Genomic DNA, 25,017 nt, shown 5'->3' with positions numbered 1-25,017 from the left:
TGTATAAATTCAGTCTAGTCAAAGGAGTAACCAGTGGTTTTTTGAACCATAAAGCAAAAGTATCACCACAATGAATCTACCAAGGCTCCCATCCTGTTGTAGATTTTATGTACCTGCACCTTCAGCTATGGGACTTTCAAACATTTTCTAACTTTAATTTTGGCTATTTTGCACATTTACCACAGTGGCAAGAGGCAAGGGTTTTTATTGTTCTTTTTAGTTTGTTCTGTTGTGAATAACATATCATTTCCAGTGAAAATCATGGAGCTTTACTTTTCCTAAGTTGTATTTCTAAAGTTGAAACAGACTATGGGCAAGCAAAAAAAAAAGAGAGAGAGAGAGAAGCAGGGAGTAGAGCCTATGAAGGGAGAAAGAATAAAAGCAGGACCCTATGAAAAGGCCCCCTTAGCTATTCACTTTCCCCTTTTTCCCTAGGCTGTAACAGTATTTTCCACTCAGTTTACTTCCTGGATGAGGACATTTGTTAAAGATTTCAGTATCTTTGTACAAAAGAGGAATAAAAGTTATAATAAACTCTCTCCAAATCAGCAGCAGCAGCAGCACCAATACCAACCAAAAAGAAATGGTGAGATTTTGTTTAAAATGTCTACACAGTAGTATAGAATGGACACAGCTAAGAAATCCTGCCACTCTGGGTAAACTCAAACATGCCCAAGATGTAAATTAAATCAGCCTTGAACTTGGACAATTTGAATTTTAGCTGGAAGAACACAGAATAAATTGCTCAGGTAATAACAGCCTGGGGAAATGATTTATGCCAGAGCAAATGCGGGATGTGAGGTAAAGAATGAATCACTCCTACCCTTCTTTTATCTGGACCCCAGTTCCCTATAACCCCATTGTCTGGGGAGTCCAGACCAAATTGTGGACTAGCTGTAAACTTTACCTAACATTCAGCTATACTCATTTTTATGTAGTTTCATATTAAATCATCCAAGGCCCTCACAGAATCATAGGGTAAGTTTGTGGTAGCTTTTTCCCCAAATTATTCTGGGATGTGTTTAGATTGGCATTTGCATATCAGTTTTATTTGTTACTGAGTATAAAATCAAAGAAATAATTTCTGGATAGATTCAGACTCAAATATCTCCAATACAGCACAAGCATATATATAGCCAGTAGAATATATTTTAGTTTACTTTGATAAAATATTGTTTGTTCAAACATCAAGAACATGTTTTAAAACAAATCATTTCAGCACTAAACTCAATCAGTATTGTGGAGCAAAAAAAAATTATATAATCAGAGAAAAATATATTTAATAATTGGTGCCAATTTTTAGATGGTGGTCTTTTGAATTTTCTAAATTTCCTAATTAGGGTGTAGCAAATTTAATGACAAAGAACTACACACAAGCACCTAATTACAGTGGAACACCACTGATATTGAGGAGGTAAAGAAAGGATAACTAACATATCATCTATTTTGTCTGTTGCTATCCCACAAAACACATCAGAGTTCAAAACTATAAGATGAAACACATTCAGCCAGCCTATTTTCAAAAGCTCAACTGTCTGTTTTTGAAATGCACTAATTCAAATTTAAAGACACATATTTAATGTTTTCCCTTTGTAGGTTTTCAGCAGCATACACACATGGAGTCACCATCTGTTTTCAGCCTGGTTCATTACCAATTCATCCTCCTGCTCTGTATTATCAGATCAAGAGGGTGGACATAAATTTGGCCACCTGGGCTCTGGTGTCATTAACGTGCACCCCAGCCACACACTCATAAAGTGGTTTTGCTTGGAGCTGTAACTTCGTGGTGCTTCCTTTTTCCATTTGATCAATGTTGAGATTTGTTCAGTAAGCTCTTAATAATATAATTTCAGAACAAACTGGAAGACACTAAGAACTTTCAGGAGTATTTTGCCTAGAAATTCAGGAGAAAACAATTTCTGTTTTCAGGAACAGACACAGGCTGGCAGGTCCAAAGGGGCAGGGATAGAATCAGAGAAGGGAGAAAAGAAAGGCAGAAGGAGATACATGAGGACAAAAAAACAGAGTCAAAGAAACACACATAGGATCATTTACTTGTAATTAATGCATGTATGAAAGAGCTCAGAGTGGTTCCATATCATTCTGAGTATGGCTCATGATTGCACATGGGTGAGCCCACTTTTTTTCCTTCTTGTGAATGAAACCTATATTGATCCATCCCAAGTCATTTAGTCCATCACAAAATTGAAGTAATGGAAGTTTTTCATCCCTAATTAAAACATTAACTGACCATGTGTCACCTTAAAAACTACACTGAATTGAGAACTCATCTGATAAATATGAAATAAATTTAAACAGATACATTGCCCTGATTTCTTTTTACTATTCATTTTAAACATTGAGCAAAATCAGAGAAGTACAATTGGGTTATAAAGTAATAGAAAGCAATTTATTCTGTAACAGTCACATCTTTAAGAGAAATTTAATATTATAATCAAAAACTTGCAGAAAATATATGAATTGTCTCCCCTGACTCTCAAGAAAACCTTTCTTCTTTGGATTCTGGGCTGCTTCAGATTTTAGAAATAATAAAAATAAGAAAAGTCTACAGCCATACCACTCTGAACATGCCTGATCTCATCTGCTCTTAGGAGCTAAGCAGAATTGGGCCTATTAGTACTTGCATGATAGACAGCCCAGGAATAGCAGCTATTATAGGTTTAAAAAAAGAAATCAGGCTGGGGCATGGTGGCTCACGCCTGTAATTTCAGCACTTTGGGAGGCTGAGGTGGGTGAATTACCTGAGGTCAGGAGTTCAAGAACAGCCCGGCCAACATGGTGAAACCCCATCTCTACTAATAATACACAAATTAGCTAGGTGTGGTGGTACACACCTGTAATCCCAGCTACTTGGAAAGCCGAGGCAGGAGAATTTCTTGGACCTGGGAGGCAGAAGTTGCAGTGAGCCAGATCATGCCACTACACTTCAGCCTGGGCAACAAGAGCAAAATTTCATCTCTAAATAAAATAAAACAAATGTTTTAAAAATCAGGAAGAAAATATTGAACCATTAATATGCTTTCAATTAACCAATAACTGAACCTTTACTGAATTGCTACAATATTTGCAATTTCGAAGAATAAAAAGATGGATCACAAAGCATACAGCTCTCACTTCAAGGGGTTTACAGGTGAGATAAGGATTATTCAGTTATTAAATATGAAAGTTAAAGCATTTTATTTAAAAGTTTTACTAGGCATCAAATTATATTCACTGTAGAAATTTCCTGGAAGATATCGGTGATGATAAGTCAGGGCAGTAAGTCTATATGAAGGAAGTGATGGTTCTGGGGAACTTTGTGGAAGATGTTAGTTTGCTAAGGCTTCCATAACAGAAGACCACAGTTAAAACATTAGTTTGCTGAGGCTTCCATAACAGAAGACCACAGACTGGATGGTGTAAACAACAGAAATTTATTTCTCATAATTCTGAATGCTGCAAGATGAAGTTGTCAGCAGGTTTAGTTTCTCCTGAGGCTTTTCTCCTTGATTTGTGGATGACCGTCCTCTCACTGTGTCCTCACAAAGCCTTTTCTCTGTGCATCCATGCTCATGATATCTCTTCCTGTTCTCATGAGAACACCAGTCTTATTGAAAAAGGACCCCATCCTTATGATCTAATTAGACTTAATCATCTCCTTAAAGGTCCTAGAGAAGGGGGAAGAGAAAGGCAGAAGGAGATACTTGTGCAAATACAATTGCACTGGGAGTTAGAGCTTCAACAATGGGTTTTGGCGTGTGTAGAAGACAAATCGGTTGATGACAGATGGAATTTGGATGAGGCTGTGTTTTGTAGGAGGGTGGTCAGTGATATGATATGAGAGAATACAAAGATAAGCCTCATTAACAGAATTATCAGCTGTCACTAACACAATTTCATAGGTTGCCTACACCTGTTGCATAGAATAGGCACATGAAAAAACATAGAGATCATGTGTTCCCTTGGCCATCTAATGATATATAAATCTTTAAAGACATTTGACAACAGATTATTATGTCACCATTATCAGAATATTTGTCCATGTCTTTCATCAAAATTAGATACTTCATTGAAAATAAATGTCATTGTTCAAATTCTTTTATATACGTTGATTTTTTCTGGTGAATTATCCTTTGACTCTTCTGCTTTTCTGTATCTATTGATCAGATTACAATTAATAAGTCATATAGTTTCTTGATCTCAAGAAAAAGCAAACTGAAAACCTGTAATACAGAGAATGCCAAGCTCTGTATTGGGTTATTAGTTACAAAGGTAACTTATTACTCCAGAATTTCAGTGGCTTAAAATAATAAGCATTTTTTTGTCTTTTTTTGCTCAGAGTTCTATTTAGCTTGGCAACAGTTCCAGGCAACATGTTTCCACACAGGAACTTAGAGATCCAAGCTGCTGTCACCCCGTGGTTCTGTCTTTGTGGTCACAGCTAAAAAAGAAAAGAAATCATCTAGGATATGTCCCGCTCTCAGGTGCCCCAGGCCCAAAGTAACAAATCCCATTGCTTAAAATCAGTCACAAGGACCTATCTAACTGCAAAAAGACTAAGAAATAAGATGCTGCTCCATAATCAGAGAGGGGAGAAGTGGATGTAATAAGTACAGGAAGTCTCTACCATATTTAGTTTTTCCAAATAGTATACATAGGAGAGAGGAAACTCAAGTGAAGCATGTGTGATGGGGAAAAAGCAAGTGTGATGTGGGAAAGATTAGAGACATGTTTGTTAAATTTAAAGTTAAAATTATTATTAAATTAAAAATTGTAATTTAAATTTAAAAATGAAATGTAAGTACTTAAAACTTTAGTTTTCTTATTTTAAACAGCAAACACTGAGAAAAAATACTTTACTATGATCTTGCTTTCCAGTTAAATACCATGACTGTGTGTGTGTACAATACCTAACTGTTCAAACATGTATGCGATCACATCAGAGAGCTGCTACCAAAAGTATCTCAGTAATTACAAGTTTTTTAAAAGTCCTTGTGTTGAAAATTACAAACCCAAGGACCTGTAATTCACAGAATGCTTGTGGTGTTGTTCACTTGATATATTTTATTAAATCTGAAAGAAAAAAATTGTAGGGTCATTAGATAATTATTTCATCATAAATGTAGATGAAATTAGTAGGTGATATGGTAACCTGAAATTAAGTATCATTAACACATTTATACAGTCATTTCTAAAGTTTTTGAACAGTGACTTATTTTATGTTCTTTCTACCTGAAAACCATTTTCAAGGAGATTATAAATTATTGTTAAGACCAAAACCTGAAGTCGTTACAATTTTTTTCTAATTGTCTTTCGTTTCTTCTGATATTTTCATTGAAAAACAAAGGAGAAGGCAATTATATAAGCCTTGAATCCCAGCTCTTAGTTGCTCTTACTGACTCTTGACTCCTGGTTTTCCTCTCTAGACACTTTTTCACTGGCTGAGGTCTAAGGTTTGAGTGTCCCTAAGTCTTTACTTTTCCCCTTGAATCTTCTCTCTCTAGGTCATTCCATAAACTTCCATGGTCCTAAGTGCTATCTACACACTGTTATATCCCAAAGTCGTATCTGTAGCCCTGATCTTTTCCCTCAACTCCAGATTTACATCCAGCTGCCTTCTTGATACCTCCACATAGATATCCAACAGGCACCTCAAACTTAGCATGTTTAAAATGGATTATTTATTATCCTGTCTTCCCTGTGTTCCCGTATACCTGTTGCTCAGGACAAGAAACCTAGGAAATGTCTTTGAATCCTTGTCTTTCTTTATCCCACATCTAACTCACCAGCAAGTCTCGTGGGCTATTCTGACACACTGTGTCCTGAATCCAACTACTTCTCTCCTTTTTTGTGTTTGAGATGGAGTCTTGCACTGTTGCCCAGGCTGGAATGCAGTGGTGCAATTTCAGCTCACTGCAACCTCTGCCTCCCAGATTTAAGCAAATCTCCTGCCTCAGCCTCCTGAGTAGCTGAGATTACAGGCATGTGCCACTATGCCTGGCTAATTTTTGTATTTTTAGTAGAGACGGGGTTTCACCATGTTGATCAGGCTAGTCTCGAACTCCTGACCTTGTGATCTACCTGCCTCGGCCTTCCAAAATGCTGGGATTGCAGGCATGAGCCACTGCACCTAGCCACTTCTCTCCTTTACGACCATCTACCAGCTCATATCACAGTAATTGTCATCTGATTATTACAATAACCTGAAATCTACTCTCCACACAGCAACCAGAGTAAACACAGCACAGAAATCAACACATTGCTCCCCTGCTTAAAATTCTCCCAAACTTCTCCAAGCCCCTAGATCAAGTCCAAGTTTTCACTACAGCTTTCCTGGCCCTTCATGACCTTGCTTTTGATTACTCCAGACTTCATCTTGGTCCCATTCTCCTCCTGACTGCACTCTAGCAACTCTTCCTTTTTGCCTACACTTGGATCTTGCTGAACCTGTTTGCACTTTGGGATCTTTACACAGGTTGTTTCCAGCATCTGGATTGTTCTTGGATTTTTATACGTTCATTGTTTAGGCTTCATGCAAAATAATACCTCCCCAGGGATGCCTTCCTTGGTGCCTCCTGCATTATCACGTCACCTATTCTACTGTCTCTGTAGTACAAGGGCTCAAGATGACACAAAACATTGACCTAAATATTGCCTAGCAGATGAAATGAACAAGCCAGAGAATGGTGGTACTGCTAACATTGTCTATAAGGTTTTACTCTTAAAAGGCATTCAGTGCATACTCAGCTTTCATAGGCTAGTCATAAAATGGGAGCCAGAATCCAATAATGAAAAGATAATAAGATAATGGGAAAAATGGGTAAGGAATTAAGGAAACAAGCAAAAGCATTCAAATACTTTTTTAAAAGAATTTTCTTGATTTGAATGAGTCCATAACCTTAATTCATGTAAATTGGGCTAAGAGAACAAGAGAAGACTGTGACACTGACATATACTACAGAAAGGATGGGTGTTCTTGATAATAAAGAGATAGAAGCTATTCTCTTATTGGAATGCAGGGGGCAGGGTACACTAAAAGGCAATGGTACTACTTACATCCATGAAGAAGTTAGAAAGGAGGACTTACACAGAAAAGAAAATTTCACTTTTTAAATATTTAACATTTTACTTAAGGTTTGGGCCCAAAATAAATATAATATCCTATGGCCAAGAAGAATCAAAATAAGAACTAGAGACTGAAAAAATGGCATTATAAAGTTGGAATTTATTTTCATACACAGGGTAGTTAAAATGGCATCTGCTGAGTTCGTGTCATTTGTAGGGACATGGATGAATCTGGAAAACATCATCCTCAGCAAACTGACACAAGAGCAGAAAATGAAACACCGCATATTCTCACTCATAGGTGGGTGATGAAAAATGAGAACACATGGACACAGAAAGGGGAGTACTAAACACTGGGGTCTATTGGGGGGAAAAGGGGAGGGCCAGTGGGAGGGGGAGGTGGGGAGGGATAGCCTGGGGAGAAATGCCAAATGTGGGTGAAGGGGAGAAGAAAAGCAAAGCACACTGCCATGTGTGTACCTACGCAACTGTCTTGCATGCTCTGCTCATGTACCCCAAAACCTATAATCCAATAAAAAATTTAAAAAAAAAATAAATAAATAAAATAAAATGGCATCTGCATTCAACACAGTTATTGGGCTCCTACCAGAAGCAGAGTGTATGTAGTTGAGACAGAATTAGAGACAGGCTATCACAGTTTGCAAAGACATTTCATGAACCCCAAATTATCTTGTATATTCAGGGTTAACTAATCAAGTCTGTGGGCCAAATCCAGACTGGCCACCTATTTTTGCATGGCTAACTAACAATTATATACTTTTTGAGTGGTTGCTTAGAGTCGAAAGAATATATTATGACGTGAGAACAATGAAATTCACATTTAAGTTTATATAAAGTTGAATTCCAACATAATCATGCCCATTCATGTACATACTGAATATGGCTGCTTTTCTGCTGTAACAGCTGAGTAGCTGCCACTGAGCTAGTGTGGTCCACAAAGCCTAAAATATTTACTCTCCAACCCTTTACAGAAAAAGATTGCTGAAGAGTTTTCTCAAAAACAGATGTAGGGAAGGCAGCTGTGGCTGAATCAGAACTAAACTAGAGAGGAGGAGAAAGGAAGCCAGTAGAAAAGAATCAAAGTTGAACATGCACCTGGGGAGCATGCACTGCAGAAGCTGAGGTCATAAACTGCAGGAGTTAGTTGGCAAAGCCATTTGCGAACACAACCAAAGAACTACTGTTCAGCTTCTTAAATGAAGATATGCATTTTTCCGGGGACAAGGAACTACTTGCCAAGGAGTATGTAAAACCCAGGACTGAATAAACATGTGACATCTTCCTGAAATGTGATTTTGCTACAAGGTTTTTGGAGGGAATGTTAAAGGATAGGGGAATAATTCTGTATTGACAAATAGCCATTTTATTGAGTAGAATGCAAAATGTGCATGAATTATTTTAAAATTAGGATTAAAATGAGGCTGCTTCAGGTTATAATTTCAGAGTTATAAATTTGCTCTTCTCTGCCCGTAAAGATATTAGCAGAAAGGTCTGAAATATACGTTATGAAGTATTCCAAAGAGTGTTTCTGGGTGAAGACACCTGTCACTCTCTAGGGCATTAAGTTGAACGTGGAAAACAAAAAGTTATACCTCCCCTGTCCATTCCAACCTGTTGGTAGTGTTTTCTTGGAACACATTTGTTGGGAAGATTTCTGAATCCGTGTGTCTTGCTCAAAGGTAGAGAGTGAGTGAGTAACAATGTCTGCTAGAGCAGGAGCAGATGGCACATGGCAGTTTGCTGTAATGATTCATCAGAGATGAATATGGAAATCTGCCAAATCTTTACTTATCACACACACATTTTTCAGATTCCTCAACCTCTCAGTCAAGGGTTAGGGTATGCTAGAAGGTTGTGGTGCTACCTGCCTCAATGAACCCAGAAAGGAGAGACCATGTGTAGAAAAATTGCTTTTTGAATTTTTATTGTTTCACTTTTGGGTTGGGCCTAAATATCTATTTTTGTTTTAACAAGAATTAAAACAAGAATTAGAGATGTAAAGATTTAATGTTTATCATCGACTTTATCAGAAACCACACATGCTAATATCATCTATTTTTAAGGCCATGTCCGCCCTTCTATTTCTGTCTTTGTGATTCAAGGGGTATCAACTCATACGTGAGCATGTCGAAGTTTACCATCAAGGAACCCTTCAAGATTTTCCACCAGTCATCTCACCTCATTCAGTCTTTTGTTGATCTCTGTAAGATACATGAGTGAAGACGACATTAAAAGGTTACTGTATTCTATGTGAAGAATTGTACAATTTTATTCTATAGGGAATGGGAAAGTATTTTTTAAGAAAAGCAGAAAAAGTTGTTAATTGAAAAATAAGTGGTAGAAATATAAAGGAATAATTGGAGAGAGTGAAGCTGGGGGCGAGAATGATGTTCAGGAAGAGTGGAACAGTCCAGAAAAGATACAGAGGACCAGACCTCAAGCAAAGAAAGTAACGAGTTAGGGAGAAAATCAGGAGATATTTCCGAGGTAAACTCATTAGATGTTGGTAATTGACTAGGTGTAGGGAACAAAGGAAGTAAATGATAAATACATCAGACTTTAATCAAGTAGGTAAAGAATTAACTGTCCAAAAAAGAAAGCAGGAAGGGGAACAGTTGGAGGCAGGTACCAGTGATTACGCAGATCATTTGTTTGCTCTTAGATCTACCCTCTGCCCTTCCCTCAGGCTCTTCTGCATCATGGAAAACTATGTTACCCAGACTCCCTTGCCCAGTGGCTTCTGGGCAGCTTTGGGCAATGGCCCGCACTGGTGGAAGACAGGAGGATGGGTGATAGGAAGAAGCCAGGGTATTTCTTCCTCTGTGAATTTGCCTCAAGCAACGTTTCTCACAGTGACCAGATCATCTCCAATATTTCAGCTCCTATCAAACAAGCTTTATGTCCTCAGTTCCAGGGCCTTCTGTGGTTATAGTTCTAGCCTTAGCTATGGTTCTAAGGATTCTTAGCTGGGTGCTCCTGGCTTCTGGATTCTGAAAACTCCACCTCTTCATGGTATCCCTCCTGCAGTAGGGGTAAAATAATGCCTCCTGCTGTTGCTTGTCTCTGGGTCATCTTACCAACATATTTGGCTTCGTGTCTCCTTTGTCAGCTGTATAACCAATTCTTGGTGTTAAATTCCCTGTTTGAAATACCCTGACTAGTTTATTTCCTTGACTGCACCTTTATTGATACAGGAATGAATTCAGTTTTGTGTGTATCTGCATATGTTGCTTACAACAGGGAGACTCAGAAATGAAGCAGATGTAAACGTTTTAGCAAATAATGCCCTGGCACCAAGCAATAGATTGAAGGGTATTGATGCTTTTCATAAATGTTTGATTTTGTTAATAAGGAGAAATCAATATTTTAAAAAGAATCTAAATAGCCAATGAAAGATGTAATAGGTGACCAACCATATATAGAATGCTGTGCTGACCATACTTTACACATTTTACCTAATTGTATCCTTAAAGTACAACCCTGTATATTTTCATTTAGTCCTTAAAACTCAGCCTCTACAGGAATATGATAATGTAATCCCTATTTCACAGATAAGGAAACAGAGTAGAGATTAAGTAATTTTCACAGGCCATTCTCAGTCTGGATTAGAACTCGGGAACTTGGATTCTAAAATCCCCACTATTAACTATTAAACTATAGTTTATATAGTTTGTAGATAAACTAGTTTGTATTCTAGTTGTAGTTACCAACATAGGTTTTTAAAGATTTGTCTTTTGATTTTTTTTTATTATGCTTTAAGTTCTGGGGTACATATGCAGAACCTGCAGGTTTATTATATAGGTATACACCTGCCATGGTGGTTTGCTGCATCCATCCCCCCATCACCTACACTAGGTATTTCTCCAAATGTTATCCCTCCCCAATCCTGCCACCCCCTGCTCTCCCCTCCGCTAGCTCCCCTGCTCCCTAACAGGCCCTCGTATTTGATGTTCACCTCCCTATGTCCATGTGTTCTCATTGTTCAACATCCACTTATGAGTGAGAACATGTGGTGTTTGGTTTCCTGTTCTTGTGCCAGTTTGCTAAGAATGATGGTTTCTAACTTCATCCATGTCTCCACAAAGGACATGACTCATCATTTTTTTATGGCTGCTTAGTATTCCATGGTGTATATGGGTCACATTTTCTTTATCCACTCTATGACTGATGGGCATTTGGGTTGGTTTCAAGTCTTTGCTATTGTAAACAGTTCCACAATGAACACACATGTGGATGTGACTTTATAATAGAATGATTTATAATCCTTTGGGTATATACCCAGTAATGGGATTGCTGGGTCAAATGGAATTTCTATTTCTAGATCCTTGAGGAATCACCACACTGTCTTCCATAATGACTGAACTAATTTACACTCCCACCAACAGTGTAAAAGTGTTCCTACATCTCCACATCCTCTCCAGCATCTGTCTCCTGATTTTTTAATGATTGCCATTCTAACTGTTATGAGATGGTATCTCAATGTGGTGTTTATTTGCATTTCTCTGATGACCAGTGATGATTTTTTCATGTTTGTTGGCTGCATAAATGTCTTCTTTTGATAAGTGTCTGTTCATATCCTTCACCCATTTTTTGATGTTTTTTTTTCTTGTAAATTTAAGTTCTTTGTAGATTCTGGATATTAGCCCTTTGTCAGATGGGTAGATTGCAAAATTTTTTTACCATTCTGTTGGTTGCCAGTTAATTACAATGATAGTTTCTTTTGCTGTGCAGAAGCTCTTAAGTTTAATTAGATCTCATTTGTCTATTTTGGCTTTTGTTGCCATTGCTTTTGGTGTTTTAGTCATGAAGCCTTTGCCCATGCCTATGTCCTGAATGGTATTGCCTGTGTTTTCTTCTAGGGATTTTATGGTGTTAGGTCTTATATTTAAATATTTAATCCCTCTGAAGTTAATTTTTGTATAAGGTGTAAGGGAGGGGTCCAGTTTCAGCTTTCTGCATATGGCTAGCCAGTTTTCCCAGCACCATTTATTAAATAGGGAATGTTTTTCCCATTGCTTGTTTTTATCAAGTTTGTCAAAGATCATATGGTTGTAAATGGGTGGCATTGTTTCTGAGGCTTCTGTTCTATTGGTCTATATTTCTGTTTTGGTATGAGTACCATGCTGTTTTGATTACTGTAGCCTCGTAGCACAGTTTGAAGTCAGGTAGTGTGATGCCTCCAGCTTTTTTTTTCTTGCTTAGGATTGTCTTGGCTATGTAGGCTCTTCTTTGGTTGCATACAAAGTTTAAGGTGTTTTTTCCCGATTCTGTGAAGAAAGTCATTGGTTGCTTGATGGGAATAGCATTGAATCCATGAATTACTTTGGGCAGTATGGCCATTTTCACAATATTGATTCTCCCTAACCATGAGCGTGAAATGTTTTTCCATCTATTTGTGTCTTCTCTTATTTCCTTGAGCAGTGGTTTGTAGTTTTCCTTGAAGAGGTTCTTCACATCCTTTATTAGTTGTATTCCCAGGTATTTTATTCTCTTTGGAGCAATCGTGAAGGGAGTTCACTCATGATTTGGCTGTTTGTCTGTTATTGGTGTATAGGAATGCTTGTGATTTTTGCACGTTGCTTTTGTATCATAAGATTTTGCTGAAGTTGCTTATCAGCTTAAGGAGATTTTGGGCTGAGATGATGGGGTCTTCTAAATATACAATCATGTCATATAGAAATAGAGAAAATGTTACTTTCTCCTTTCCTAATTGAATACCCTTTTTCTTGCCTGATTGCCCTGACCAGAACTTCCAATGCTATGTTGAATAGAAGTGGTGAGAGAGGGCATTCTTCTCTTCTGCGAGTTTTCAAAGGGAATGCTTCCAGGTTTTGGCATTCAGTATGATATTGGCTGTGAGTTTGTCATAAACAGCTCTTATTATTTTGAGATATGTTCCACTGATACTTAGTTTATTGAGAGTTTTTAGAATAAAGGGTGGTTGAATTTTGTTGAAGGCCTTCTCTGCATCTATTGAGATAATTATGTGGTTTTTGTCTTTGGTTCTGTTTATGTGATGGATTACATTTATAGATTTGTACATGTTGAACCAGCCATGCATTTCAGGAAAGATCTTTTTTAAAGGACTGTTATTTTGAGAGTAGAACAACGTCCTAAGTTATTCCTAAATGTATCTCTAAAGTAAAAAATCTCCACAAAAAATAATTTTGAAGTTTTTAATGCACAAAAAGAACATCCCAGAAACAACAGTTATTGACTTACTAACAATGAAGCACTATATAAGGAGCCCCCTCCCCACTTAGTAAATGGGAAAATAGTGTAAATAGACAGGAAAGGAGGTGATCACTTCAGGATTAAATGCAAACTCTAAAGTTGTATGCAACATTCATATATGGCTTATAGCAATATTTTATTAATGATGTATATGACATTTATCCTTATTGGTAAGATGCTTTTGAATCCAAAGTTAAACAAAAATGCTGAAGAGGTAGTTTTGCCAATGCAAAGTTAAAAAAAAAAAAAAAAAGCTTTTACCTTCCTTTGTTTCCTCAGAAATCCACAACCATTATTTTTCTCTAATTTTCTCCTGGATCAGCCAGGAAGATAATGATGCTTTTCAAAAAAGCCAATTCCCAGCCTTCTAAAAACCAGTTCCCCCAAGTGGACAATGATGTGTTTGAAACAGCTGCTCTGAAAGTCACCTAGAAAGTCTCCATAGTGCTCCTCTTCATCACGGCTCTGAAACATTCTGGCTCAATAGAGACCTGTTACAATCTGACCAGCAGTCATAGAAATTCATCCTTTTCTCCCCTAAAATTCTGTGCACAGGCTCATGGTAGTAAGTTCTTCGGTGACCCAAGAACATTGGTGGGTGCCCTGTCGTTGAAAGTCAGGGATCGCTTTAAATTTGAAAAAAAATTAAACTCAGTCAGAAATAATGTTTGGAAAATTCTGTAGCTGGCCTGTAAAACTCCATAATGAGAACGACAAGTGACTACATGGAGTCCCTCATGTTTTCAGTTGTGTTTCATCAAAGTCATCACATCTTAGACTCAAAGGGAGTTTGGGCTTCTGATTGCCAGATGCCACCTGCTGCTTCATCTACATGTGGGGCATGTGGCGTGGGGAAGGTCTATCCAATATACAAACTCTTTGACTGTGGTCATTTGATCTATATACAAAAACTAGTTTATCCTACCCTTACAATAAGAAATACGCCCACAATGAGGGGGAAAAAAAAGTTTCAAGAGGCAACAAAACATTTGTCAATTCCCCAAACTAGAAAAGTAATTTACCAGACAATGGGTTAGGAACCACTAGAAACAAAGTGACATCATATTAATCAGGTATGACTTGTTACACACAAGAAAGCATAAATATACAGTAAGTAAGAGCTTGTTATGTAGCCCCCGCAGAATATATACATGTTAGGGCTGCTGTGAAACTAAGCAGGAACTTCCAGAGCGTATCCTCAGCTAAAAGCAGTTTCATTGCACAACAGTGTGAAGTTAACAGAGGCTGAGAATACCACATGGTAACACTAAGCAGATATCCACATAAACGTATCCTTGAAAATGCACAACGTGAGAAATAAAGGTCACAAGTGAATAGCGCATTGCCTGCCAAGCATCTTCTTTCACATCATAAATAGGCACAAGTCCGTCCTCCAGCGGTGGCCTGTAGCCTCACACCTCTTGCCTGTCCATGGCGCCGGGGACGGATTCTCAGCACACACTGAGCCAAGTCATGGGCTGTGCACTTCCTCCTGCCTTCACAGTCTCCAGATTCAAATCAAAGCATAAATAACACAGGGGCCACGCTGGTGGTGCTTCCTTTCACCATGTTACTGGGAACAGATACTGGGCAGAGCAGCACAAAGGCTGCACACCAGAGTGCAGGAGTGGAGAGTAGCTTTGTGCACGTTTGCAAAAACAAAAACCCCCAAAAATCTAATAGGTATGTCTCTTGTTTTATTGGTTAGCTCTGTCTGTAGCTAGGAAGACGCTGTGTTGCTCCTGGGCTCTTTCTATCAACTTCTTTTTCTTCTTCTTGTTCCTCTTCTCCTTCACCTTTGGTGTTCTCTTCCCTACATCGGAGCAAAGAGAAATGAAGATATGTCAGAAACAGCTCTTTCTCCAGGAAAGAAAACACAAAAACATTGGGAGTACTGCACAAAGCCCATCTGGAAAACATCACCTATGGAAAAAGCAGCCTCAAAGAGAAAATTGTTCACATTAATTTTGACAGAATAATAATAATTTACTAAATTGGATATGCTGTCTAAAACAGAGACTGATCTTCCTGTTACAAGGAACTGGCATATTGAAACACCTCCCAGCAGCCTGATCCGTCTTTCAAATATCATCCTACCACAAAAATTCCATTTATTCCCTCCTACCTTTAACAATGCTACCCTTTACTACACATATTTACATCTTTCTACTGCTCCACATGTCAGTGGGTCAAAAGAAAATAAGCATCTATCTATAGCAAACTACCAGAAGTTTCAAAATCCTCTATCCCTTCCCCATGGGGGAAAAGGAGTCTTGCTTTTAACATATTTCCACCGTGTTCCAAATACCAATGTATAAAATGACATATGTACAATCCTTTATTCTGTAAAAATTCATGAAGACAACATTCATTATGTACCTTATGGCTTCTTATCCAAATCCTCTGAACGAGTTGTTATTAATGGAGAGCAAGAAGAAAGCTTATGTTTTCCGATGAACTGGTGGTATGTGTCTACCGGACAATCATACCAAGTTATCCTATCTCTCTTCTTTGCCTTAGCCATCAGGAAGCCCAGGTTACAAGCTAACTAGTTGAGGTTTTCCTCCATCAGGAATTTTTTGGATGCTCTTTTCTTCTTTGCCTCTGCTATGTTTTACTTCCTCCATCTGTGGTTATAGTTTTACAGTTTTACTTTACAAGGTCTCAACATTTCTAAGTATGCATACATAAGATTTTGAGAAAAAAGAATAAAGAACATGAGACATCCGTCCTAGGTCTACCACCCTCTTTGAGTTCTAAACACACAGAAATAGTAGGATTTTTTTAGAGCAGAAAAGGACTGGAAAGGTCTCCTGTCTTTCGCAGAAAGTAAGTCACCCCTACACACCTTCAGTACAGGGAGACTTTTGTCTCAATGAACAAGACAGAATCCTGTTGGCTGTTCTTCTCTCTTACTTGCCCTACTTCCAATTACATCTCATAGTTCTACAGAGCTTTTCTTTCCCACGGTATAGCTACTTGATACCACAGTAATCAATACTACGAATAGGGAATAGGACATTCAGTTTTATGCTCTTCATCCTTCCCATACCTGTAACATTACATATCCCAGACCCTTTCATTCCAGGCATATAGCTGGCCAGTTTTTCAATCTAGGCAATGGAGAAGGAGGCTGATGTCAGAAATGAAAAGGAAACAGACCAGAGTCTAGGGAGATACATGCATTAGGAAACCAGAGTCATACGAAGTTAAGGCAGGCCATAAGATTTCTAAATAAGGTTGACGTTTCTTATTTCTGTTCTTTCTGATCAGAAAGGATCTGTTTTAAGGATGGAAAACAGGCTTAACTCTTCAAGACCTTGGTACAGTGACTGGCACTTAGTCGATGGTCAATAATCATTTGCTGAACAAAACTTTTTATCACAAGAAAAAAAGATTTAAAAGAATAACATATTTAATAGGACACTGCATTAAAAGAATGAGAATGTTCATGCCCACATATTAAATTATAAAGGTCCTTAAAGCTAACTTCTGCTTCTCATTAGATTCTGGCATTAATGTTATAATGGCATTTTGCCATCTTGAAACATAGTTAATCCTACCCAATGAAACCTTAGTTTAAGCCACCATTAATCAAAGCAACTTAAAGTTACAACTATTTAGTAACATTGTCTCTAATGATGAGACACACCAAAGGGGGGCAGAAAATGAAATACTTAATATAAAACAGCAAATTTTAACAGCTTCAATTAGAAGGTGTTATGAAGAAGTTTCTTAGTTCTGTATGTTCTCTAAATAACAAATTCTTAGTTTAAAAAATCATTGCTGACTACATTTTAAATTCATTTGATTTAGGCTTAATTGATATAAAGCCTGGAATTTATTTTAAAAGCAAATCGAAATTAAGTGAATGGAAAAATAAAGCTTACATTGCTATATATTTAAAATGTGTTCTGACAGAATAAAAATATACTGGATATATGTTATTTAAAGAAGTCTTTTCACATTCACAATTTCAGTCCTTCATGTAAATTATGTAGTTGAAAGTTAAATATGTACGACTTCCACGAACAGCAATCCATGCAAAATAACAGGAAAAGCTCATTATAAGATGGCCAGTTTTATGTCATTGACCCTCTATATTATTCTGAAGTAACTGTCAGTATTAAATGGTTTGGGGTTTGCTGGCTGCTACAATATTGTGTAATAGGGAACTTACTCAATACTTGCATAAAACAGTTGGTATTCTGGCCAAAAATTCAGCAATGCTTTTGAAAGCTTATTTATGTAAAATGATTTTTTCTTGTACAATTATTCTGTTGGCAATAAGCTAGGTGGTACCAATTCCAACAAGCAATGTTTTGGGGGCCCTAATTCCAACCCTAAAGATTTTCCTCAGAAGTCTCTCTTGAATGACACCTCTGTGCTATTGTTTGGTTGGTTGGTTTTGTTTTTGGCCAGTCCCATTTCTCACATAAGATATATTGCAAATACAGAGGAATTAAGATGGTTAGCCAAGATTTGACCACAGACAGGCCTAAATTAACTGAAAATATTTTGCGGTCCATAGTAGGTTGTTCTGACTTCAAGCCCAGCTAAAGTAATAAAAGAATACTAAAATGCAGCATAACATACAGAAAGGCTCTTTCATACATATTCCGTTTTCAGGTTCTAAGATTTTCAAACATGAGAAACAAAACCAGTAAGATTAAAGCTAACAGAAAATACATCCCCATTTTTACCTATGTATTTGAAAACAAGTTATATTAGACATACAAGCATGCTAATCTGTTTCCGCTTAATTTCTTTACCTCTGTGGATACAGATTAGACTTGGAGAATGACTTCTAGACTTCAACTGCTGCACATACCCAAGCACATGTATGCTGTACAGGAAGTATTTAAAGGCACATATGATGCCAGTCACCCAAGGCATGATTCAAGGCATGAATTTAACTTTCATTTTAGTTCACAAGAGTTGGAATAGACACAACCCAGGATCAAAAAATAAAAATAAAAAGGTCTGAGCTTTAGGAGATTGTCAACATCCAACATATCCAACTCTAACGACAAAGTCTGCATATCTTTATCCCTAGTGTCTTGAGAATGCAGTGGCTTTGACACATCATACCTAAGGGAATCTCTTTAAAATCAGGGCAGATCTTTTCAGCACTGTTACAAAGTTGCAAGAAGATGACTGGTCCCAGTTACTACTGTTTTTAAGGAAGGCAATGCAATGTGGTTTAGAGAAAAACTACTTCTGGGAAGAAGAAAACCTGGTAGCTAGGCACAGTCTTGTAACTGAGATGTCTGTTTGGCAAGGCATACACATGACTCTTAGTCTCTATGTTTGTAGAATGAAAATACTATAGTCATCATTCACTAGAAAGTTATGAGACACTATGTGAAAAAGTTATGTCCCTAGGATGAAAGGAAGATGTGTAAAATATCACTGGCAAGACAAGATTATCCTCAAAAATGAACAAAATTAGAAAGATATTATCAAAGCCACATTATAACTAATGTAATGACATTGACTTGCTCACATGTGGAAATGGTCCAAGAGCATAACCTATCAACTCTTCTGCAGAGAAAGATGAACAATTACTTATGGAAATACTGCTTCCATCAAGCTGTGAATTGCTGCTATTAGAATCAGAAATAGGGTAGATTATTTTAAACCAATATACAGGCAGAGTCACAAATTACATGAAGCTGTGCAAATGCCAACTCCACTGCCAGTCAGACACTGATTTCATTCTTTCATAAACTCTCAAAGTCAAGGAAAGTCTTCAAATGCTTTCTCTTCTCACTAGATTTAGGTAAGAATCTTTCCATCATTGGAACAATGTTTCTTGTACATGACTGAGAGTAAGGGACAGAGGCTTTCTAGGGTTTCCATAATGCTAAGTGTTTTAAGAAAGACTTTGAGGGTAAATATATTGGAAGAAAACTAAAGAAAAACTTCAGTAGCTTTGATATAAAAGAGATAAAAGCTTCTCTCTAAATATAGGTGTATACATAATACATTCACATACATATGTACATATATAAACATATGAGCCGGGGAAGGTAAGGCACATTCATGACAGATGTAATTAACTGAAATTACTGTTGTAGCCACAACTGGGACAAAAGTTTGTGATGCTCGACTTGAAACCTGAGCTTCACTGCATTATTAAATTCATCGTGGAGACTTGGAAATCACCTCAAAGAGTCATTCTTCAAAGCCACTAAAACTTAGGGACAAGAAACCTGTGTAACCACCAACCTGGCAGATACTGTCACATTTCAGAGAACACTCTGGAGCCAAAACATGAAATGCTTTACTTTCACATCTAGAGTCACGAGGACTGAGTTGTAAACGACGAGTAGCATTGGACCATTTATTTTTTCCTTATGGGCAACTTAATTTTGCCCAAGAATGAGTAGCAAGAGAGATTTATTTTAGATTAGCGATTGCCTAGAAAAACCACTGGTTTCTAAAATATTTTTTCAAGTTCATATAAAAATAGACAAAAGACTTAAACACAATTCATAAAAAATGAAAATAGCTAATATATTTAAATACTCAAATCTCACAATTGAAACTTCCAAATAAGATGAGATGCCGCTACAAAGATGCTTAAAAGCAAAAATACTTAATACTTATAAGAATATCTCGGGACAGGCAATAGGAAGCATTGAGAATACAAAAATGATACAGCTTTTGTGAAATGCCATCTGGCAATGTATACGAAAGTATTAAAAATATTCATAACTTTTGACTCAGATCTAGGACTCTATCCTCAGAATATAATTTAAATTTGGACAAAGATTTATGTACAGAGATCTTTAATACTTAAAAAATTGTAACGTACTTAGATGTCCTGACTACACTTTTTCATGACCTTCTTTATGATTACTGAGGGAATAAAGTGTGTTTTCAACTATGAACTTAAGTATTTTATATTTTAAGTAATAGCAATTAACTTTATATCCGGGAATACTACTGTTGCATATCACTAAAACTCATCGTAATGGATATAAGAAAAAGCCCATAGTACAAAACCATTCATACTGTGATGGAAATGATAATAAGCAGATTCTTTTGTGGAGTGATCACTTGTAATTAGATCTGAGATATAAAAGCTTAAAAATTATTGACCTAACCACTTCAGACATTAAGAATGAACGTTACTTCTTGAAGCTTTTTTCCATCTAGAAAGCAGTCCAAGTAGGCAAATATGAAGAGCAAGACTGAAATCTACCACACTATGTCCTATGTAGCCTAAGATAAAAATCCCCCCACTGTCCATAATAGTTCAGAATAACACATTTATTTTAATTGACATAAAAACTGTATAGTATATAATGTGATATTGTGATGTCTGTATATAATGTGAAACGATTAATTGAGCTGATTTTTAAATAATTTATATTTTACTTACATAATATAAAACGGCATATTTTAATTTTACTTATTTTTATTTTACTTATTTAATTAACATAAAATATAAATAAAATAAGAGTTACTTATTTACATCAGCTCTGGAGTCAGAAGTGAGAGTAAGGTGGAAAGAATAAAGGAAATGAATCAACTGTGGCTCTTTACTGACAGCACAAAGCTCCTTAAGAGGCATTTTCAGGAACAACCATTTGGTTCTCTAGAAATACAACTCTTCTTTTCACTAAAAAGATTTCACAGATAACTGTGTTTTGAAAGGACTGGCAATATCTAATCCTTCGATAATGGTTTGCTATCATTTTCTTTAAGAAAAAACAATCTAGAGACAAAGCAATAAACATTAAAGTATTAAAAATAAGAAGAAGCCACCTACTAAGGAGAAGCCACCTACGAAGGAGAGTTTACTGGGCATCTTGAATGTCAAGTAACAACTTAGAACATTTTCCAAAGAGTCATTTAATCTTCATAAAAGATCATGTGCTTTAAAAATCTACACACCATCTAGAGATAACTTACAAGAGTTGTTCTTCTTACAAGACTATTGGTAGAGTGACAACTGCCCAAAATAAATGACTTCCCTGAACATACAAATGTGACAATCATTCAGAATATCAGGATTCAGGATACTTACTACCTGCATAGGTTTACACTAATTTGTAAAACTAATTCAATAAGCCAATTTAAATGGGAAGCCTAACTGTTACTTCTCTTTCATCTGTGAAAGTGTACCATATTTTGGGCCTAAACAGAATAGTATGAAATGGCTTCTTTTGTCTTTAAGACTTCAATTCTTCTTATAGAAGACATTTTATTAGGAGTCAGATCTGTTACTCATTTTGTTGACAGGAAGTCCCATTTGGTTTTGAAATTTTATTTCATGTTCAAAATGATGGAAATTGAAGAAAAGCTAATCTTGAAGATCACCTGAACCTTTAATGAGCTATATTACCACTAAGGTTTCCTGCACATGGTATTTCAAAAATTCCTCATTTTACAGCTCTGAAGAACACCCTGTTCAAGTATGTGACATGGCTTTTAAAGGGGCAGTAATAATATTCCAAAATCTCCTTCAGCTCTCTTGAAGCTTAAGGACTATAAGAAGGTAATCTGAATGAGATTTGGGCTTGTTTCTTATAATGTTGATCACTCTAGTTGATTTAACATCAACTCTCAAATCTCTAGTTCCTCAAAGTGAAACATAAAACAGTTCAAAGACAGGATTCTATGGTGTCTCACATAGGTGAGCACAAATGAGATAGTTTTAAAATTATCTGAAGTTATTTTCATAAATACTTTAGGTTAATTGTAAAGGACAAAGTTTTCCAAGTAGTAGAAACCATAAAATAAGACTACTATTTCTGTGTGAAAAACTAAATGCACAATTTTACCACAAGGGGGCAATAAGTCACTTTTACTGTACGAGTACTGGTGAAGAGATAGTTTTTTTAAAAAAAATGTACAGGGCAACTTTGGGGCTCTAATTTCTTAAGTACCTTTTTGAACATCCATTGGAGGCTTTATCTTTCTTTCTAACCATAGGTAATTGCTTTAGTGGACCAAAGATTAAGTAACAAGACGAAAGTGCTGCACAAGGAAAAAAATATAATTGCACCACTATTAAAAAGATACTTGCACTAATGAGAGAAGAAAATTAAGATGTTAAGTCTGCTATTCAAATAGTGACTTAGGGGAAAAGCATTTATTCACAAATTCTGGTTGTCTCTTTCCTTTTTTTTGAGACGGAGTCTTGCTCTGTCACTAGGCTGGAGTGTAGTGGCGTGATCTTGGTTCCTGCCTAAGCCTCCTGAGTAACTGGGACTACAAATGTGCACCACTACACCCAGCTACTTTTTTTGTATTTTAAGTAGAGACAGGGTTTCACCATGTTGGCAAGGATGATCTTGATCTCTTGACCTTGTGATCTACCTGTCTCAGCCTGCCAAAGTGCTGGGATTTCAGGTGTGAGGCACCGTGCCAGTTTTTACTTTCTTAATGGAAAGTTAAGCTACCTGCAAGTAACAGGTTCTTATTTTGGATTCCTTATTTATAAGAACAGAGGTGTAAAACTGCAAATGATCTTGACTATCTTCTGATGCAGAAAGTCACATCAATTTGACACTATCACATAGATTTGACATCAAGAATGAAGGCTGACTGTTTGGTGGTGATTCCTGACAAGGTGACCTTCCAGCACCACAGTGAGCTGGATGCACTGGTGAGGGTGGAAAGACAGCAAACATACTAGGCATTTGCTATGCCCTGCTGTAGTCTACTCTGCCAGGTGGTTTAGATATGAAGCATCGGAAGCACAGAAGATCTAGAGTGACCTACCCATGCTCCTACAGCTAATTAGAAGAGGAAACCTGTGCTTCAAGCCTAGTTATGCTACTCTCTTATATATTTTCCCAATTCTAAAGGTCATTGGATAAGAATAGACAGTCATTTCGCAAGGAAGGCAGAGGCAGAGAAGCACTGAAGACAATATTACCCTGACAGAGTTACACAAAAAAAGTCATTGACCTCATTTTAACTATGAAACTCTGTATGAAATGATAAATTCTGAATAACAACTTATGTATAACTTACATTTTCTGTAAATTTATACTGCATTGATTCATTGCTTATTCTTTTTCTTACATTTTAGCAAGATGCATTCTACCAAGTTTCCTAAAGTAAGGTGAGATGGTGAACATTTCTGCTTTGTACCAGGCCCTGTAAGTGCTCCTTTTGCATTTTCATTTAATTGAATGTTGTGGAAGGAAACAGTAAGTTCTCAAACTGTGCTGCCAGAATGTTATACAGCTGCCTGCCTTAAATTTACTCAAAATAAATGCAGATAAATATCAGGCTCATTTGGCACTCCTAAATTAAGTAAGAAAAAACATCAGGTTTGCAGAGAAAATGATTCAACTCTTTTCATTTGATTAGGAGGTATGGATAACCAGAAAAGAATGACATTCCTCCATGGCTGACTTCATACTATAAAGGAAGGTACCTTTTAAGATAATTCCATTAGAACAAGAAAATGTAATACCTTCCTCTTGGTCTTAAATCAATAACCATTAACTAAATGAAAAACAAAAAGTAATAGCCCAAGAAATGACATGTAGAACTGTCATCATATGGCAAGCATTTATTTAATCTGAATTCACCACAATTTCTATGGAACTTGAAAACACACAAGTGGAAAAAAATAGTGGTTTATACATGGCAGCTATATAAGATAATGAGACTGAGTATGGTGCACACCTCTAGTCCTAGCTACTCAGGACCCTAAGGCAGGATGATTGCTTGAGCCCAGGATTTTGAGGCTGCAGTGAGCTATGATCATGCCACTGTACTCCAGCCTGGGTGACAAAGCAATACCCTATCTCTTAAAGAAAAGGGCATAGGTTATTGGTCCAAGCCAACACTCAGCTAAGTGGCAGGTCTTACATGAACACAGTCAACACAGGATAACATGAGGGGATGTATGCTCCACCAAGGATCATAAATGCATTCCCTGCCCTGTGCCCTGTAGCACTTTGAACTGCCCTAATTCTCATATTTACCACCTTCGATTGCAATTTTGTTTGGCTGTATATCATGGCTACTAGTTTGTAAATATTTAAAAATAGGTTGGGTGCAGTGGCTCATGCCTATAATCCCAGCACTTTGCAAGGCCAAGGTGGGAGTATCGCTTGAGGCCAGGAGTTCAAGACCAGCCTGGATAACATAAGGAGATCCCATCTTTATTTTTTAATTTTTTAAATTAAAAAATAGCTACAATTTAATGTGCCATAGCATCTTCATTAGACTTTCCAACAATCAAATTAGAGATATTTATTTACACTCATGTCAACTCAGAGTTGAAGCAATGCTATAAGGGTTACATCTAAACACTGTAAGTGGTCAGGAACCAAAGCCACAGGGTCTTTGACATCTACTATAAAATGAACTCTCCTTTCCTTCCCAGGGTCCCCTCATGGCTTCTGGCCTCAACTTCAGCTTTGTACATGGTCTATGTAGGCTACACTCTATCCCTGATAAACCCTGTGACTTTTCAGCTTACCTTCCTCTTACGATAGCCTCAGTCCTCTTTTGTCCCAATGGCATATTCCCAAGAGAGGAATTCAACATGCCCTAGTTGCCACAGAGCCATGGATGCCTGAACAGCTCTTGGATGGATCACTCTCAGGCCTAACCTGGAGACGTAGCAGGATATAACATGATACTAGCCTTGGCAGGCATCTAGAATACCAGGTTAAGAATATGAGTTTGGGGAGTCAGCCCTAGATTCAAAGCAGAGTT

General features: G+C 37.1%; 1 protein-coding gene and 1 long non-coding RNA gene across 12 annotated transcripts in view; one reads left to right on the top strand and one right to left on the bottom strand.

Annotated features, from left to right (window-relative positions):
- LOC103788660 (uncharacterized) overlaps positions 1–25,017 on the top strand; it is a 174,360-nt gene that overhangs the window by 98,283 nt on the left and 51,060 nt on the right. The window contains exon 3 of the long non-coding RNA XR_614639.5: positions 23,372–23,441. This is a non-coding gene — a long non-coding RNA (uncharacterized LOC103788660). The remainder of the gene's footprint in view (positions 1–23,371; positions 23,442–25,017) is intronic.
- Positions 13,249–25,017, bottom strand: part of RSPO2 (R-spondin 2) — a 178,471-nt gene continuing 166,702 nt past the window's right edge. For all 11 annotated transcript variants that reach the window (XM_078353337.1, XM_035276449.3, XM_078353340.1 and 8 more), the window contains one exon: positions 13,249–15,133. In XM_078353337.1, coding sequence (XP_078209463.1) covers positions 15,018–15,133 — 116 coding nt within the window. In that variant the 3' untranslated portion in view covers positions 13,249–15,017. The remainder of the gene's footprint in view (positions 15,134–25,017) is intronic.

This window comes from Callithrix jacchus, chromosome 16 (assembly GCF_049354715.1).
Source record: "Callithrix jacchus isolate 240 chromosome 16, calJac240_pri, whole genome shotgun sequence".
Classification (NCBI taxonomy): Eukaryota; Metazoa; Chordata; class Mammalia; order Primates; family Cebidae; genus Callithrix; species Callithrix jacchus.
The sequence above is the reverse complement of the archived record's forward strand: the minus strand, read 5'-3'. Positions and strand labels throughout refer to the sequence as shown.